Below are 19655 nucleotides of genomic sequence, written 5' to 3' on the forward strand. Positions count from 1 at the left end.
GGAGCAAAGAAAGAGCTGTGTGAGACACAAGCCACATTTTCCCTCCCCTGCCAGCCCAGGGAGCCCTTCCAAGCTGCCCAAAGCACCCGAGTACCACTCGGAAGCCGAGCAGAGAGCAGCAGCAAAGGTCCAGGTGGGGTTGGGCAGGTGTTGTGTGCACACAGCTGGGTGAAGGTGCTCCACCAGCTTTGCCCACTCAAGAGCTGCCCACTGCCGTTGGGGCAGCTCTTCTCAGCTGTAGAGCCCTGTTTCCACACCGTAGGGCTATGATACCTAGAGCATCCCCCTATGATGTGAGCACAGCTCCCCGAGGCTTCACTGCCAGGCAGGGCTTACCCAAGGAGAGCGCTGAGCCAGAGCTCCTTCACTGCCCGGCAGCTGCAGAAAGAGCAGACACAGCCTGAGTGCCGCTGCTCCCCAGCCTGGGGGCACAGGCAGGCGCTGGCACAGCCCTGCCCCGTGGGGATGGTCCCAGAGACAGGACGAAGCCGTGGGAGGTGGCACCCAGACTCACCGGAAAGTGATGACACACGAGCCGCAGGGCCAGACGAGGAGGAGTGAGGTGGTGTGCTTGCCTTCCTCCTCTTCAGAGGCATCGCCGGCTGCCCCCTTGGCGCTGCCCAGCACCTGCAGCTGGCCCAGGGCCAGGCAGAGCTTTGGGCACGGGGCGCTGCCACGTCTGCAGAGAGGAGCGGCAGGGAGTGAGCTGGAGGAGCCTGAGCCCGCCGGCTCCCCTCCTGAGTGCCCCTGCCACAGTCACGGCCATGGCTGTATCCAGCACCAGGGTGCCGCTGGCCTGGGGCTGCTCCTGGGATGACGCTGCCCTGGTGCCAGGGCCAGTGCTTGGGAGGAAAGGCAGCTGTGCTCTGCAAATCTTACTGGTGCTTGGCGATGACCAACGTGTCACTGAAGAGGAGGAGGTCCCTCTTCCGCGTCACACGGCCCTGGGTCACCCGCACACGCTGCCGGAGCAGTGGTTCCCATGATGCCGGGATGGGCATGCACTGCTGCACGGGCTCAGGCTCGTCCCTGCAGAGCAAACGGTGTCGGGTGTGAGAAATTTGGCTGCTGCGGTGTACAGCTGTTCTGGGATGTCTTTGAGCCTTGCATGGGGACGCCTACCTAGAGCCGCGGCAGCAGTTGACCTGTCCCATCCCGACGAGGCAAAGAGAGGCCTCCTGTAAATCTCTCTTCTGGGGCACAAGAGAGTGGCCAGGCAGGTGGCAAAAGCCAGCCAGAGGGACGCCCAGTGCCGAGTGGTGCTTCTGGGCAAGAGCTTGGCTCCTGCCCGTGACGCTCCGTGTTGGCACAGAACCGTTGCCGGGACAGCGCCGGGTTAACCCAGCGCGCCATTCTAATGACCTCAGCGGTGGGGGAGGGGCACTGATCAGATCCCAATGATTGTGATCAACAAAATTGCAGCAATGTCTCCACCTACTAATGAAAAGGAGACACAGACTTTCTTGGGTGTTGTAGGTTTTTGGAGAATACGTATTCCTGACTACAGCTAGATTGTGAGCCCTCTCTATCGAGTTACTTGTAAAAAGAAACAATTTGACTGGGGCCCGGAACAACGACAAGCCTTTGAACAAATTAAGCATGAGATAACTCACGCGGTGGCCCTTGGACCAGTTCGGACTGGACTAGATGTTAAAAATGTGCTCTACACCGCAGCCGGAGATAACGGACTTACCTGGAGCCTCTGGCAGAAAGCACCAGGAGAAACCCAAGGTCAGCCCTTAGGTTTTTGGAGACAAGGATACAAAGGATGTGAGGCCAACTATACTCCATCTGAAAAAGAGATACTAGCAGCATATGAAGGAGTTCGAGCTGCTTCAGAAGTGATCAGTACTGAAGCACAGCTCCTCCTAGCACCTCGACTGCCGGTGCTGAGCTGGATATTCAAAGGGACAGTTCCCTCTCCATGTCATGCCACCGAGGTTACGTGGAGTAAATGGATTGCAACGAGCTCGAATTGGAAATCCCAATCGCCCAGGGATTTAGAAGTGATTACAGACTGGCCAGAAAGCAAAGACTTTGGGATGTCTCCAGATGAGGAGGAAGTAAAACTTGCTGAAGCAGCACCACCGTATAATACACTTTCAGAGACTGATAAGCGGTACGCACTGTTCACAGATGGATCCTGTCGTCTTGTAGGAAAACATCGAAGGTGGAAAGCTGCTGTGTGGAGTCCCACACGACAAGTTACAGAAGCCACTGAAGGACAAGGTGAATCTAGTCGATTTGCAGAAGTGAAAGCCATCCAGCTGGCTTTGGACATTGCCGAACAAGAGAAGTGGCCAATACTTTATCCCCACACTGACTCATGGATGGTAGCAAATGCCTTGTGGGGGTGGCTACAGCAATGGAAGAGAAGCAACCGGCAGTGCAGAGGTAAACCCATTTGGGCTGCCACACTGTGGCAAGACATTGCTGCTCGTCTAGATAGCCTGCCTGTGAAAGTTCGTCATGTAGATGATCACGTGCCTGGAAGTCGAGTCACTGAGGAACATCTAAACCACCAACAAGCGGATCAAGCTGCTAAAATTCAAGTAGCTGAGGTGGACTTGGACTGGCAACATAAAGGTGAAGTTTTCCTAGCTTGGTGGGCGCATGATGCTTCAGGGCATCAAGGTAGAGATGCAACATATAAATGGGGTCGTGATTGAGGGGTGGACTTAACTATGGACACTATTTCACAGGTTATTCATGAACGTGAAACTTGTGCCGAAATCAAACAAGCAAAGCGGTTAAAACCTGTATGGTATGGGGGGCGATGGTTAAAGTATAAATATGGAGAAGCTTGGCAGATTGATTATATTACACTTCCACAAACACGTCAAGGTAGCGTTATGTACTTACAATGGTGGAAGCAACCACTGGATGGTTGGAAACATATGCCGTATCTCACGCTGCAGCCCGAAATACTGTCTTGGGGCTTGAAAAGCAAGACCTTTGGCGACAATGTTGAATCAGACAATGTTGCTCATTTCAGAAACAGTCTTATAGACAATTGGGCCAAAGAACATGGTATTGAGTGGATATATCATATTCCATATCATGCACCAGCCTCTGGGAAAATTGAAAGGTACAATGGTTTGTTAAAAACTACACTAAAGGCACTTGGTGGTGGAACCTTTAAAAACTGGGATTCACATTTAGCAAAAGCCACTTGGTTGGTCAACACCAGGGGATCAACCAACCGAGCCGGGCCTGCCCAATCAGGAATTCTTCGTACTGTGGAAGGAGACAAAGTCCCTGTAGTACACATGAAAAACATGTTAGGAAAGGCAGTCTGGGTTACTCCTGCCTCAGGCAAAGGAAAGCCCATTCGTGGGATTGTTTTTGCCCAGGGACCTGGCAGCACCTGGTGGGTGATGCTTAAGGATGGAGAAGTCCGGTGTGTACCTCAAGGGCATTTGATTTTAGGTGAAAATATTAAGCACTGAACTGCATGATGTGAATTGCCATACTAACAGTGTTTAATAAGTGTCTTTCAGATCAAGACAGTGATGATGAAAGCAGAGCTAGCTTCTTTGAGTGGCGCCTGACAACTTCTTCAAAGTTGATGTCTTTAACCCACAAACAGTGGTCATGAGATGCACTTGTACCATTTTTCCTGCCCTGGGAGACTGTTGTGACAAAATGAACTTGATGAACTTTTCAAAGGATGGTCCACTGATTAAGATTAATTACTCCTGTGTAAATATGTACATATGTATATATATATAGTAGTAGTGATTAATTAGATTGTGTTGGTAGATTGTATAGATAAGGTTTAAGTGTTCAATGAATGGCATATTATACGGGATGGAACGTCCTGGTTTTGTTAAAAAACAAGTTTCTCTTTTAGTGAATTTGTCTGTCAGCTAAAGCCTTCATATTAGCTGCATTTTCCTGGAGAACCAGACACATGTTTTGGTAAACATAGCAATGGAATGCAAACTTATTGATAAGGACAGATGGACATCTCGCGAGAGCGGCAACGAGAAACCGGTGACCAAGAAACTGACCAACGGTGCATAACATTCCATTCACACGAATATTTCATATAAAAGCGGGAGATGACGAGGATCTCGCCCCTTTTCCCTTCTGCTTATGGCCGACATTAGGAGAGGATCTCGCTAGACGTCCCTGTGAACTGAGGCCTAGTGAGAGACTGAATCCAGCTCCGGTTGGTTGCAGAGTCCAATCCAGGACTTTGGGTGCCAGCTCTGCAGTTGCTGAGACTTTCAAGATAGGTTTTGTATACTTTGTATTCTTTTTCTATTCTTATTAGTAGCGTTCCTAAAACATTTTTAATTTTTCCAGCTCTCTTCTCTCTGTCCTTCTTTCACTCCCGATCGCCTGTCCTTAGTGGGAAGGGGGGAGAGGGAGGGGCAAAAGGGGGAAGTGGGGGGGAGAGGAGGTTAACAATACATCTGCCAGGGTTTTATTGTCACCCCGCAATCTAAACCCACAACAAACCCCCACTTTGAGACCTGCAAGTGCAGAAGAACCATCGTGCTCCAGGTCTGGCTGGGCAGCAGCAGAAGCAGCCAGCTCCGGAGGTTCACCTGGCCCAGTCCTCATCACTTCAAGTGCAAGCAGACAGACAGCTAGGCATGACAACTTTGAGAAGCCACCCTTCACAAAGACACCAAAACACACTTGGCAAACACGTGCCTCAAACCAGCACCGTCTACTGAAACAGAGAAAGAAACTTCACAGCAGAGTCGGTTGTACTGTTAAGTGACATTCTTTATTTTATTCCTGCTGGGGAACACTGCAGATCATCCTCCATCAGTGCTCCAAAGACTGGATGCTCTTGTGTTGCTCGTATTCACACAATTATTACATATGCATTACAATTTCTGAAAATTTTGACATACAGTACAGTATACCAGGAAGTAATTGATGATGTTAGTTATAATTGTTTAGTTTCCTACTTACAATAAAACTATTAATTATTAGTTAGAAGTAAACTAAGCACTCTGCTTCTAAACAATGTATTAATTAATCTTCTGTCTCCCTCTTGCCATGCAGAAGGATCCAGAACTGGAAAAATATCCCCTCCTTTTGCAGGTGGTCAGGAAGCAATTATCTCATGTCAATTGGCTAACGACAGCTACATCAGTAACGATGGGTACGGAACTTAATCACAGCATCCATTAATTTAGCAGCTTCTCAGTACGTTCCCAGTAGCCCCGAGGGGGTGTCACTGACAGACGGATCCTTCAACAGCCTGCACACGGCCGCGAACTGGGCTCCTGAACCGCAGCTGTGCAAACGGCACATTCGCAAACGCATTTCCCGGCCGCCCGGCCCCGCGGGAGCCCCAGCGCCGGAGCCGCAGCCCGCTCGCCCCGGGCCGGCGTCACCCCGCCCGCTGTGACGCCCCCGGCCCTCCCGCTGTGACGCCCCGAGCTGACGCTTTTAAGCCGCCCCCTGCAGCCGCTGGCTCTCAGTGCTGTCGCCGCCGCAGCGGGACCGGCAGTGCGTGTGTGGCTCGGAGCGTCGGGAGCTGCGACCCAGCTCGGGACTCGCCTCTTCTCGGCTCTTCTCGCCTTCGCAACGCCCTCTAACGTTGCTCTCCCGGGACTCGGTTCTGGGCTTCTCTTGCCCTCTCCGCGCCCACTCCCCTTGCTCTCCGGGGCTCGTCAGACTCCGCCGGGCGACTCCTGCGGCTGCTCATCCCGGAGCGGGCCGTGCCCTCGTCTCCCCCGCACCAGGCAGAGCTCCATGGCACTGCTCAGGAGGGTGCGGGAGCGGCCGCCGTCTGACGGCGCTTCCGCGCCCAGCACCGCCGGGGCCTCGGAGCTCCGGGAGAAGCGCCGGGGCGGGCTGCACGGCGCGGCCGCCCGTGGCGACCTGGCCTGGCTGCAGCAGCGCTGGTGGCGGAAGAGATTCTACATCAACTCGCGGGATGCCAACAAGCAGTAAGAGGCGGGCAGTGCCCATAGCGAAGACACACGTGCTCTGGCTGGAAGAGCCGGCGAAGCCCCACACGATCGCAAGCACCCTAGCGACAGGCCGGCTCCACAGCGCTGCCCTTAGCGGAGGCCCGCCCCAGCTGGGACAGGAGCCAGCGGATGCGCTCTGGCACCAGAAACCTTGCTTTCGGCTGCTTTTTTGGCAGTTGAGCCTTGTGCCCCTAGGTGGTTGGCACCACAGCCTGAAACGATGTCTTCAGCCGTCTTGTCTGTGCTAACTGGATGTATTTAATTTCTAGGACGCCTCTGCATCTTGCTTGTGCGAACGGCCATGCAGATGTCGTTCGCTTTCTGGCAGGAAAGCGGTGCCAGCTCAACCCTCATGGCATGTTTGAGAAAACACCACTGATGCTGGTACGTGGAATATGTTATGCTGTCGTACGTGGGGCTTGTCGATTGTGCACCGAGCCATGCCTGGCTTGCGTGATTCTTTACGTAGGCCTGCATAGAAGCAGGTATGTTGCAGTCAGTGGGGAAGGGGCATATGTTGCCTAATGTTTGAAGGCGCTTGTACTTTCCCGTGTTGGGAAGATGCAGGAGCTCTGACAGAGAGAAAGGTACGTGTTGGAAGTTACTCCTCCTTTGTGGCTTGTTTCCAGGCAGTAGAGCACGAGCACAAAGACTGCGTGACTGCTCTGCTGGAGCATGGTGCCGACCCTGACCACAGAGGTGCTGGCGGCAACACTGCCCTTCACATGGCTGCCATCATGCCCAGCAAAGCGATGGTGGAGCTCTTACTCGAGCATAATGCCCAGATTGAGGCTAAGAATGTGGTAAGCTTGGGCTTCGGGTAAGGCTTCTCTTCCCCAGCCTTTCCTGTGTTCTTCTAAGGGAGACGATTTCTCCTTTCAGTTGGGATACACTCCTCTTGCCGTTGCCATCCTCCAACGCCACGAAGAGATGGTTGAGTTCCTCATTCAAAAAGGAGCTGATGTGCACACTCGAGATCTGCATGACAGGTGAATTCTCGTCAAAAGTGTGCGTGGGACTCCTGAGCATTGTTCAGGTTGGCTTGATGGGAGCCATAGGAATGAGCTTTGAAAAAGCACCAGGAGCTGCCCAGAAGGAGCTCCTTCTGTGCCACTTGTGAGAGCAGACCCGCGCTCGGCTGCTCTCTTACCTCAGGGGATGATCTCTGCACTGAGGGCTGCAAGCAAGCGTTGGCTGTAGTGCCAGCACACACACACGTGTGCGTGAGCGTGCACACACGTGCACACAGAAACACAGACACACACACACACCTCCCCGAGTCTGCTCCGGGGAGACGCTTGGCCTGGAAACCTTCTGAGGTCCCACCATCCTCAACTGTCTGACGCATCCACGTGTTCTGCTGTAATTTTGCTCTGCCTGTAGGAGGGGAAATGATTTGTTTGAGGAGCGAAGAAGGACTCAAGTAATGGCAAGGCAATGTCTGCAGAAGCTGATGTATTTCCTGTCATTTCTTGGATGCTTTAGGACCACTCTTGTGATTGCCGCTTATGCTGGGAATGTGAATGTACTACGGCTTCTTCTTCAGCATGGTGTTGATCTTTTTCATCGAAACAAGCATGGCTTTGACGATTTGGGTAATCGCCGTCAGTTTAAGCCTGAGTAAGTGTTTTACATCCTGGTTAGAGCAGCTGCATTGTCAGCATGTCTGTGTTGATGTGCAGCCCTTTTTGCTTGAATGGGGTGTTGAGACCTTTATTGAAGCTGGGCTCAGTGACATCTTGTGATGCGTCTCTTCCCGTGTCAAGGGTGGATTTGCAAGCTGAGGAAAACTTCCCTCCACAGCTCTGTCTGAGAATTCACCTGCGTGCTGCCAAGCTCCACCCAACTGACTAGCAGCTACCTGCCTTTTGTTTCAGAGGGGATCCAACCAATATCCCTGATGCATTAAAATCTTCAGCGGTTTTCCTCCTCTTGTGGGTAGCTTTGCTCCCCTGACCGTTCCTTCCCTAAGGTGGCTACGTGTCCTTAACAGCTAGGCTGAATGAAATAGCCCTCTCCTAGTGACAATAGCCTACTGCTGGGTGAATGAACAGCATTATGCCCACAAGTATGCCTTGATGAGCCATAAACAACTGCCCATGACCTCTTTTTGCTGAATCTGGGCTTTGTGTCTTCTCCCCCTGCCCATTCTGTCATCCCATATGGATGGGGAGCAGGAGAGAAGGGTGCTGGGGTAAACTGTGGAGTAAAAACCTCTTTAGGAACAAAGCATGTTTGAGGATTGCTCTAGCAAAACAAGAGGCTGGTTCCTGCCCTGCGTGCTTCTAGCACGGGATCGGTCTTGTGCTAATGCACCATTTTGCACAGGAGCCTTGGTCTGGAGGATGTCCTCACTATTTTCTTGGGTTTGGGGTTTTTTTGTCTTTAGTTCTGCTTGTGAAGCAACCCTGAAAGTGGTGTCTCTTCAGAGCCCAGACTGACCCTCTGCCAGAGCTGTTAGAAAATGACATGTGTGCAATGCAGTTTATCCCTGCAGTGCCTGGAATGCAACTGCAATCTTTGCTGGCCTCTTGAAATCTCACTTAGGAGCTCTCTAAAGTCTCAGGTCCTCAGACTAAGCATGCAAATTTCTGAAACCCTTCAAAGTCCAGACGGGGTTTGGGGAGACATTACCCCGACTTGAAATGAAGAGTGGCTGCAGCATTAGTATAGCATCCCGCTGAGGTAGAAGCCTTGTAGTTAGATGTCAGTCTCACTGGCCCCCAAAATGGAGGGGGGTGTTTATAGCATGAGACTGTAGCCAGCAGGGGTGAATTACCCCACTGACAGGAACAGGCACCTGTACTGTGAACATGCCTGCAGTGAGTACTTCAGTCTGCAGTAGTAGTGCCATGAGTGGGGGGGATGTGTGTGTGTGTGTCTGTGTGTGTTACCATTTGCACCTAGCTCTGAAGATGTGTGGGATGGCTCATGAATGGCTGTTGCACTTCCAGCAGAAAGAGGATGCAAGAGTGGGGATATGATCACAGAGTTCATTTCTTTCCTTTTTCTATGTAGAGTTATAAAGACACTGGAGGAATATGAAAACTGTAAAAGAACAGGAGAACGCTCTGTAGGAGGCACAGGAGGTCCAGCAGTACCTGAGATCTCTTGCTCTGGGACGACTGCTGCCCCTCCCATGGGAGCACCTGTGCAGACTGGAGCAGGTAGGATCCCTCAGCATGGAGGAGGTGATGAGGACAAATTGCTGAGACCTTAAGGACAATGAGAACCCTTTGTTAAATGCAGGGCCTGGGGGACGGGAAAAGACACAGTTAAACAAGCACTCACGACTGCATTGTGCCTCTTCTCTCCTTTGAAGGTGTCTTGCCAGAAGCTGGAGCACAGCAAGAGGAGGAATGTGACTCCGTGTCTGATTTAGACCTAACTTCTCTGAAGGTGGGGCCCAACTGGGCTTGCTTACTTTTGAGCTCTTTTCCTTCTGCTTCCGACACAGGCTTGAAATGCCAGCATCTCTTCGGTCAAAACAGACCCTTAAGATCATCGAGTCCAGCTGCACAGCTGGCACTGCCAAGTCCAGAACTGAACCATGTCCCTTAGCAATACATCTACATGTCCCCTGAATACCTCCAGGAATGGAGACGGGTCCAGAAGGAGTTTGTGCCAGTTCTAACGCATGTCTTAATTTACACAGACTGATTCTGAAGGTCCAGAGGAAGTGTCAGCTGTCATGCTGCCTCATGGTGCAAACCAACAAGGAGCGTGTGCGCAGCCTGTTGCAGAGGAGCATCACATTGGTAATTTCCTAAGCTTCTCTGGAGTGAAGCGGGTGGGGAAAAGCAGAGTGAAATAAGCACTCACAGCAGTGTGGCGCTTCTTATCTCTTTGTAGGTGTGTTGCCAGCAGCAGGTGCAGCACAAGAAGAAGAAGATTTTGACTTCTCTTCTTTGGATGAGGTACTTTGTCTTCCTGAGCTAACAGAATTACTGCACTTGTTAAGCCCAGCTGCTGAAAGGCAGTGTGATGCTGCAGTGTTGCTGTGGATTCCTCTCCTCACTGTCTGTCGGTCTGTGTTCTTGCTCGCTCAGGTTTTTGCACTGGAGAGAGAAGAGCTTCCGCTCAAGAAGGAGGCTTCAACACAAACCGATGGTCAAGGCGACACTGAGGTGACTCTTGGGGCCTGATGCACATATCTATAAATCAAGCCTGTCAGGTTAAGGAGACCTGTTCTTGCTACTGAGTTCCTTTTGGAGTGCTGCTAAGAGGCAGTTTTTGAATCAGAACCTGAAGCCTCTTTTGGATCACTTTTTGTTCCCATTGTGAAGCAGAGGTGCAGCATGAAGAGGGAAAACGTACAGTTAGAAAAAAGTTGGTGGCACAGACTCTCAGCCTCTGTTTGGAGGAGGAAAATACAGAAGCGTTTTCTGTGTATTAGGAGAGAGAAAGCATCCTGATGAGCTGCCAGTCATTTGGATGTGCTCAGCTGAGAAAGGTGCCGGCAGATGCCTGCTGGTGGTGGCCAAAATCTCTCATCTTTGAATTCACTGAGTCATAGAAGCTTAGAATGGTTTGGGTTGGACAGGTCCTCTAAAGATCATTTAGTCCAAAGCCCTGCTGTGGGCAGGGTCATCTTCCACTAGGTCAGCTTGCTCAAAGCCCTGCCCAGCCTGACTTTGAACAATTCCAGGGATGGTGCACCCACAACTTCTCTGGGCAGCCTGCTCCAGTGTCCCACCACCCTTGTTCCAACCCTCTGATCATTTCTGTGGCCCTCCTCTGGACCCACTCGAACAGGCCCGTGTCTTCCTTGTGCTGGGGACCCAAGAGCTGGAGGCAGTAGTCCAGGTGGGGCTCCCAAGAGCAGAGCAGAGCAGAAGGGGAGATTCACCTCCCTCCACCTGCTGGCCATGCTGAAGATCAGTCTAATGATATGATCCCATGACTAAAAGCGTGTGTCCTGTTGTCATCTTCCTACTGACTGCTCCCTGCTCATGGAACACCATTTCTTTAGGGATTCATCAGGTGGCTGCGGCAGGAGCTTGTCAGCGCTCTCAGAAACTGCTCCAGAGCAGAAGTTTCACTTGAAGCCGAGAAGCGCTGCAGCAGGGACCTGCAGCAACAGAAACTGCAGCTGCAGAAGGAACTGAACCATTCTAAAGCTCAGGTAGGGAGAAAGCCTGTCTCTTGCCTCTTGGCAGGGACCCAGGCCTCTTCTGCTGCAAACCAGAGTGAGGAACGGAGCCTTGGTTGAGGGTCCACTCCTTTTTATCAAGCCTAAGCTGACTACTGCGGGTTCTTGCTTTGGTTTGACAGCTGCAGGAACTGCAAGAACGGCTGATGCGGAGCGAGTGTTATGCCGAGGCCCTGGAGAGTGCCATAAAGAATAAGGAGAGGGAGCTAACAGCTGCCAGGAACCTGCAGAGCCTTCTGGTCACCTCTTCTGGAACTGCAGCTATCCCAGAGCTGGAAGAACGCATGCAACAGTAAGGAAGTCACACAGCAGGGCAAGGCTTTGCTTTCTGCGATTGTGGGAAAACAACTGGACTGCCTTTGTGCATGCCAGCAAGATAATACCACGTGTTTTTCAAAGACGCTTTTGTTTCAGATGAGGTTCTATCACACTCTTCCTTTGGGATTTGTGCTCTTGTGGACTTCTGTGATAAGAGCTGTCCTTCTTTTTTAGGCTCCAAGTTGGAATGGCCAAGCTGGAAGCCACAGGCCGGCAACAAGCCAACACCATGGAAGCCCTTCTGAAAGAGCTGCGAGCCTCTGCCTCAGTAAGCTAGTCAAAACCTTCCCTTTTCACGAGCTCCCAGAGACGAGTTCCATGTTCAGGTGGGGAAATTTGAAGAAGAGGTTTTCCCAGAGAGCCTGGGAGAGATAATTTCCTCTGTTCTGCTGACTACTGGCTGCCCTCCAAGTCCTGCTGCCCCATTCCACAGCTTTCTGGCCTTGAGAGTTGTCCCATGAGACTATAGCCAGTCCTACATCAGTCCCACCTTATGCCGTCTTTGTGAAGGACTTGGCAGTCAGGGACTGGCTTTAGTATTTTCTGCTTTAGAACACTTGTGAGGCTGAGGCCTCAGGCAGCACTTCAGACAGTCGTGCTGTAGAGGCATTTGGTACCTTCAGCTGCAGACGTTCCTTGGGCTCTGGTGGTGCCGAGCGCTTCATCCCAAAGGCTTGACTGGCGTCATCAGACTGTGACAGGAGTTCTTCAGTTGCCTCTGCTCTGGTGCCCTTCCTGTTTTAGGGACTATGGGTTCCTTGGCCACAAGATGTGGACCCGTAATGCAATCAGAAGACCTCCAAAGATGAGAATCTGTCTGCACCTTCTGCATGGAGATCTGTTCCTGTGCTCTGCGGGTGATGTATCTTTGCTATTTTCACAGCGTGGGAGCGAAAGCAAGGAATTGAAGAAGCCGGCTGAGAAGAAACGCCAATTGGAAGTGATTCTGGAGGAAACACAGACAAGTAATGGCACCCTGGAGGAAGAACCTAGCGGGTATGGCTTTTTAGTGCTTTAAAAAACCAGCACGTTGAGTAAGAGTCAAGCACTGCTGAACTCTAATGTAATAGCACATACTAACCACTTGGGAGCAAATTGAAGCCTCACATTCCATCTTATAAGGTGCTTCTTTGCATAAGCCCATGGTTTTAGAAAGCTACACAAGGCCTCTCAAATGTAAGCTGCCTGCTGTTCTCCTGGGAGGGAAGGAAATCTTTTCTTCCTCTGTGCAAGTAGACTTTAGGCCCTCCAAGTGATGTGTGGTACTGGAGCACTGGTTGCTCTCAGCAATTCCTGGCCTGTCAAGTGCATTACAGACAGATGAAGGAAGCCATGGCTGTGCTGCTCACCTAAGAGGAGGTGAAAAATACCGACTTTTGCTTTGTTTCATGCTTTCCTTACTAATTTGCTGCGCAGCTTGGAGACGCTTCTGGAGGCATCTCAGACAAAGCTGATGGAATATACAGTGAGGAAGAGAGAGTCCCAGCCCAGTTTCCAGAGAGGCCTGAAGAACAGCTGTTCTGAGGTGGCCAAGCAAGTTGGTAAACAGAGAAGAAAGGTGAGCTCTGGTTTGTTTAGTGGACAGGAGGTGATTCTTTTTTCTGCTGGAACCTCTATGATTCTCGTCCTATACTTTTTTCCATGTTGCTGTTTATCTGTTAGCTGTATTTTGCAATTGATTGAATTCTCTTGATGCTCCTGCTGCTGTTGTAGCAGTGGATGGTGATGACGTTGAGGAACACAGATGTAGTTACCCAGATGGCTAAAAACCATGAGCCAGGAGTCCCAGCAGGACTGCGGAGCTCAATGGCCTCTCCAAGCAGGACGCAGTCCCGGGGCCCAAAGTGAGAAGAGCAGAGAGGGTCATCATCATCATCATACCACAAGATTTTAATATTTTTGAATGCTCTGTCAGCAGGTGACAAAAGGAGTCTCAATGGCCTCCCGCCTTCCGGATTTCCACAGAAGTGAGTGACATTAGAGCTCTCTCTTTGACTTGCTTTTGGTTTGCCACCTACAAGTTGGTGACATTTCCCAACAGCTGGAGGTGCAGTTGCAACAACACATGCAGCAGGCAAGATAAACCCAGGACCTGTGAGAAGTTTTTCCGCTTTGCGTGGGACTCAGGAACAACCAGTCTGGAACCTGGGCTTAGCCTCAAAAGTCATTCGGAACTCCCGTGGTAGGTCACAGCCAAGTAAAGCATTCTAAAAGAGAGATGGGAGAAAGAGCTGGACAAGAAATAAGGCAAAAACCACAAGAGGTTGATCCCTATCTCCACGGAACGCAATTTTCCACTTGTGGCTGTAGCCCACAGGCTGTAGCTTTGTTGTTGACACATCTGAGTGTTTGGTTTTCTGGATCTGGATCTGCACATTAGTGCTGTACTTCCAGAATCCAGTTTCCAGTGCCACCTTTGGCCCAGCCTGCTGTATAAACTAACAGCCCACACTAACCCTTCCCCAGCCACTGCTGAGCCTCCAGCGCCATCAGCCCTGACAAGATGCCAGAGCAGAGGAAGTGCCGGTGCCCGAAACCAGGGTGGTCGCAAGAGAGAGGAATGAAGCCTGCAAACCTTCACATTCCATCTTGTGCAGCCATTGCCCTGCGTCTGGTGCCAGCTGTACTGTTGCAGCGTGCTATTTAATAAACTGTGTCGTCTAGTCCGTGTCTTCGTTTTGCTGTCCAATTGGAGTGCTTGGGACCTCGCGGGTTTGGATGAGGACAGTCCTATCTTTGAAGGCTCACTCAGGCTCTCAACCCATGCAGGCACTTAGCACGTCTCTCTCTGTCCTTGCTCTGATGGAATATCAGTCGTGCAGACGCCTCCAAGACGGAACACACATCTGTGTCCTTTTCCTCCCGGGAGCCCTGAGACATGGTTGTACTCAGGTCGGGGACTTGCGCTGACCTACTGCTAATAATCAGTTACCAGACTCTTCCTGCCACCCTAGAGCAATCCTCCTGGTGGTCTGGGCAGAAGGTGGTGGTTGAGCTTCTGGTAGCCATGGAAGCTTTGCAGTTCCCAGAGCGATCTGATGGATTTGTTGCCCGCCGAGGGGAAAGGTGCGAAGAAGTGAGCACAAGCTGGGACGGGGGAATGGCACCTCAGCCAAAGGAAAACACTTTTCTATTGTGAGGGTGGCGAGAGAGCGGTGTCAGGGAAATGAAATGGATTCAAGTGACTCAGAAACATAAGGAAATGCACCCTGTTGACAGGGTGCAGAGATGGAGTTTCCATAGAACTCCATCTTTGTCTTTTTTGCCTAAGTCCAGCTTTTTCACACCAACTTTGTTCTTCACATAACATCTGGGTGAAAGGTGGTGGTTCATAGAATCGTGGAATCACAGAATGTCTTCAGTGTGAAGAGACCCACAAGGATCATCATGTCCAGCTCCTGTCCCTGCACAGGACAACCCCACCGTTCACACCATGTGTCTGAGGGCATTGTCCAGTCTCTTCTGGAACACTGTCAGGCTTGGGGCCATGACACATCCGTGGGGAGCCTTTTCCAGTGCTCCACCTCCCTCTGGGTGAAGAATATTTTCCTAATGTCCAATCTACACCTCCCCTGGCACATCTTTCTGCCGTTGCCTCAGGTTCTGTCATTGGTCACTAAGGAGAAGAGTTTGGTGCCTACACTTCGTCCTTCCCTCTGGAGGAAGCTGTAGACCACAATGAGGTCTCCTCTCAGTCTCCTCTTCTTGAAGCTCAACAAACCAAGTGACTTTAGCTGCTCCTCATATGTCTTCCTCTCCAAACCCTTCACCAACTTGGTAGCCCTCTTCTGGATACTCTCGAGTAGCTTTGTATCCTTTTCATCCTGCGGTGCCCAGAACTGCACCCAGTGCTCCAGGTGAGGCCGCACCAGTGCAGGGTAGAGTAGGAAAATCACCTCCCTCTCCCCTCAGGTTGGCAATGCTGTGCTTGATGCACCGCAGGACACGGTTGCCCTCTTGGCTGCCAGGGCACACTGTTGGCTCATGTTCAACCTGCCCTCCACCAGAACCAGATCCCTGTCTGCAGAGCTGCTCTCCAGCATCGCATCCTCCAGTCTGTATGTACAGCCAGGGTTGCCGTGTCCCAGGTGCAAAATCTGACACTTGCCCTTGTTGAACTTCATGAGTTTGGCGATTGCTCAGTTTTCCAGTTTGTTCAGATCCCTCTGCAGATCCTCTCTGCCCTTGAGAGCGTGAACAGCTCTCCCCAATTATGTGTCATCGACAAACTTGCTAAGCAATCCCTCCAGTCCTGTGTCCAAGTCATTTATGAAGACAGGGAAGAGTGTTGGCCCTAAGACAGGTCTCTGTGGCACCCTGCTTGTGACTGGTCACCAGCCCAACATTACCCCATTTCCCAGAACCCTTTGATCCCAGCCCGTCAGCCAGTTGCTCACCCACTGCATTGTTTGTTTATCCACCTGTATGCTGGACATCTTGTCCAGGAGCATACTGTGAGAGACAGACCTAACAGATTTCTCTTCTGAATTTTACTAAAATACCTCTTGAATGGGCAAGTATGGTTTTGATTATGTCCTTTATTTTAGGTTTTGTTAGATACACAAAATATCCTATATTTTCAAATGAGTTGAAAATTATGTCTCAGCATGGTGATTCTGACCTTTGATTCATTACTAAAATTAACACTAAGAGTACTTTATCAATTAAACCTTTTGGCTTTGAAACTGAGCGTTCTAGTGGGTATTTATGCTACTGCTTCTTGCCTTATAAAAGCAGACAGTACAGTGTTTGCTTTCTGCTTCTGGGAACTGAGTTTGTTTCCAGGGAAGGACACCTAAATGAAATTACATCTTTTCTCTTAGGAGGTTGTTGTCTAGTGTTTAAAAGATAAACCAAACCAACCAAAATGGATGTCGTAGAGAAGAATGTTGATAGGGAAGAGGGAGAAATGGGCTGGAAAAAACTGTCTCATGGTAGCGGGAGCTTCTGGAGTATGGTAGTTACATCTATCCACCAGAGGTGCTGCTGCACCCCCTCACACACAAGTATAGGTGGATAGAGGTTTTTTGTGTTGTAGGATCTAAAAATTCAAAGCAATAGACAACTACATTTTATTCAGTTCTAAAACCAGAAAAATAATGACCAGAGTAAATATCACATAAGCATGTCCCTCTCACACCCCCTGACCTCCAATCCCTCTGGCTTTTATTAAAATAAACTTTAGTTTAACTGAATTATTTTGAGCATTTATTCATTTTTACAGAAAGACACAGGTTCCAGCACTTTTCTGTAGGTGTGCAGTCTGACATTTCTGGTTAGTGTCCCCCAGATATAATGACATCTCTTCCATGCCTTACTTTCTGTCCTCATTTGGAATCATTACCTTGAGGGACTCACAAGGTCTTAGTAACACTCCAAATCAAGAGAGCCAGTATTAAAATGTAGTGACCCTCAACTTGTGCGCTTGGCTCAGTGACAGGAATAGTAGTCGGTTACATGGAAATCAGTATTTCCAGTTTGCAGCTCCTGCTAGCTCTGATGTGATTTCAGAAAGCCTGAAATGCTCAGGGGCCCAACAAATCCTTCTTTGACCGCATCCTCTTCCGACGCGGCGCTTTGCTTGGAGACGAAGAGTAATCACAGTCGTATCAGAGGCAAATTCGGTGGGATTTACAGTGAACACCTACACCTACAGCAGAAACTAAACTAACTAAATAACAAACTCTCTCGCCAAACTGGCTCAAAACGTTACTGGAAATAATTGAAAAGTGAAAACTGGAATGTGAAAAAAATGTCTTCAGTAGACAGCTACCTACAGTAGAAACTAACTAACTAACTAACTAACTAACTAACTTGTTAACTTACTATCTAATTAACTAACAAACGAATGAACTAACAAACTCTCTCGCCCTAGTGGCTAAAAACACTGTTCTAAACATCTGAAAATTGCCAACTGGCATGTGAAAACAAATGTGTTGAAAGCTGTCAAGTGCCCTTTCTGCAGCTCTTTTCACGGCTCGAACAGCCAACGCTGGTGAGACTTCTTCACGGGCTGGTGAAAGTTCTGCAGAAAGGACGAGGTGTGATCTTCTTTCTGGGAAGCCCCACTAGACCGTCCAGCTGAGCCAAAAGGGTGGCAGCATGAGGGTGATTTCTTCGGCCACCTCGACAGCCTGCCTTGAGAAAGATGGGGGGAAAAGACAGGCATTAGGCACCGGGTTGAGAGGTGAACAAGCAACTTGTGCTTTGGCGTGAAAGGCAATATCCATCCACAGATCTCCACTGCAGAATTCCTTAGAGCTGGTTTTTGGGCTTTGGTGTTTTTCTCTTAATTATTTAGATTGCTGAAGCTTGGGAGGCTTAAGTGAACACACGAGCTTTTGACTCAACTGCTGGACAAATCTCTGCTTGAAGGGCCAGGCCTGGGTACAGCTGCAGTAAGAATGCAGGGTGGTAGAGAGGTTGTAGATGTCCCTTCCCTGGAAACATTTAAGGCCAGACTGGATGGAGCTCTGAGCAACCTGATCCAGTTGAGGATGTCCCTACTCACAGCAGGGGGTTGGACTGGATGACCTTGGAAGTTCGCTTCCAACCCAAAGTATACTGCCCAAGGGCAGGTGACCGCTTCCTCTCTGGGACCATCTCTGGGCACCACAGAACTATTTCCTCTACTCAGAGCAGCGTGAAAATTCCCAAGAGGGAGAGCAGGCTCTGTTACACACCTGGGTTCCTTGGTCTTCTCACCCTGCTTGGGTGGTCTCACTTACCCATCGCTGAGCTCTCTGTTCACAGCTTTCGGCTTCGCTTGGGTGGCGGGCCACCGACCTCCTCTTCGCAGCTGTGCTTTCTCTTCCTGGGGGATGGTGTTTCCCCTTGCTGCGAAGAGCTTGGACACCTGTCCATTCAGGAAGATTGTTAGACAGGCACAGCCATGATCACCATGAATCAATTCTACTCTTCATCAAAGCTAGCTCATGTCACCTGTTCTGCCCAGAGGTGCTCTCCTGGGGTTCACATTCTGGAGCAACTGGAGGCACCTGCAGTGGAAACATAGAAGATGACACCTGCCCACTCTCCATCTCAGCTCTAAAAGGCACATCCCTTGGATGGGTTTGCTCAGCCCAGCTGTGCCACTTCTGCTGGGATCACTGCACAAAGAGTCCCTACAGTGGCAATCCCACCTTCTGCGTAGGGAGGCATTCTCTCACGCTCTGTGTGGACCTCACATACCTCGGCAGTTTCTCCTTCTTCTTCTGGTGCCGGTGACTCCTCGGCCTGTAGGCTGGCAAGTTCAGCCTCGGCCGGTGCTCCTGGAATCTCAGCCTCCTCCTCCTCCTCCTGCTCCTCAAAGAGTTCCTCATGGTGTTGGATGAGGAACTCAACCAGCTCTGTCACCTGCACAGAGTAGACCATTGGTTGCCAACCCGCTGGCTGCAAATGGGTGCAACAGCCCTTCCCACTCCTGATCGTGCCTTCTGCACAGAAAGCTGCAGCTGTGGGGCTGCTCTTTGCAGCCAGGAAGCCCTGAAGAGCAAAGCTGGCATGGGCCGGGAAGGCTGCAGCGGGCTGGCAAACACAGCGTACCTTCCCTGTCACCTGCATCAGGACATCCAGGGCCAGCGTGTCCTCCTCGGGTGGGCTGAGGAGGTTGGGCCCCACGCAGATGGCCAGGTTCCTGGCAGTCATCTTGGTGACAGGGACATTGGTGCTGATCTTGTGGAGCAGGCTGAGCAAGGTTCGGAGGAGGAGGAGGTTGGCCTCAGGTAACTTGCCGGCCACCCTGCGGGAACAGGAACGCAACGTGAATGGATGAAGTAGGTGTTGTCCAGACAGGTGTCCCATGCTGGTGTCAGTCAAGCCCATCCCAAGAAAGGCTCCTTGGCCAAGGCGGCTCTACAGCAGAGGGACTGCCTTCGCTGAGATATGGGCACCTCTCTCCCTGACAGCCCTTCTGCTGAGAGTCCCTTTGTGGAGCCACCCCCAATGCCTGCAGGCAGCGCTACAAGGAGAGAGATAAATGCTTTTCTGTGCCACTTTCCCCCCAGAATGCTGAGCCCACAGCAGCAGCAAGAGGTGGGTGGCCAAAAGCACAGCTTGTTCAGGCAGGCTGTGGCTTTGCAGGCAGGTGTCAGGCTCTGGCAGTCCCTGTGGAGCCGCCAGGCTGCTGGCCACACTTACTCTTTGAGCCCCGCCAGCCTCTCCTGCCTGCTGGTCTTTTGCAGGGCATCCATCCACTGCTGGTAAAGCTCCGAGTGGAGGAGCTTGGAGGGGATCTTGCGGAG

General features: G+C 50.9%; 1 protein-coding gene across 1 annotated transcript; it reads left to right on the forward strand.

The window, feature by feature from the left end:
* Positions 1-5223: 5223 nt before the first annotated feature.
* On the forward strand, positions 5224-16052 carry LOC135576580 (ankyrin repeat domain-containing protein 20B-like). Its single transcript, XM_065042958.1, has 16 exons — positions 5224-6326; positions 6572-6745; positions 6825-6931; positions 7428-7562; positions 8961-9109; positions 9265-9341; positions 9598-9700; positions 9795-9859; positions 9992-10069; positions 10915-11067; positions 11217-11386; positions 11587-11680; positions 12296-12408; positions 12829-12970; positions 13331-13379; positions 13454-16052. The coding sequence occupies exons 1-16, from the start codon at positions 6195-6197 to the stop codon at positions 13621-13623; spliced, it is 1911 nt and encodes a 636-aa protein (XP_064899030.1). The 5' UTR covers positions 5224-6194; the 3' UTR covers positions 13624-16052.
* Positions 16053-19655: the final 3603 nt, after the last annotated feature.

Source organism: Columba livia, chromosome 1 (genome assembly GCF_036013475.1).
Source record: "Columba livia isolate bColLiv1 breed racing homer chromosome 1, bColLiv1.pat.W.v2, whole genome shotgun sequence".
NCBI lineage: Eukaryota > Metazoa > Chordata > Aves > Columbiformes > Columbidae > Columba > Columba livia.

Coding starts and splice junctions, on each gene's coding strand:
- LOC135576580 (XM_065042958.1), top strand. CDS start 6,195: ATGTATTTAATTTCTAGGACGCCTCTGCATCTTGCTTGTGCGAACGGC. Junction 6,932..7,427: donor ACTCGAGATCTGCATGACAG/GTGAATTCTCGT, acceptor TGGATGCTTTAG/GACCACTCTTGTGATTGCCG. Junction 11,068..11,216: donor TGAACCATTCTAAAGCTCAG/GTAGGGAGAAAG, acceptor TTGGTTTGACAG/CTGCAGGAACTGCAAGAACG.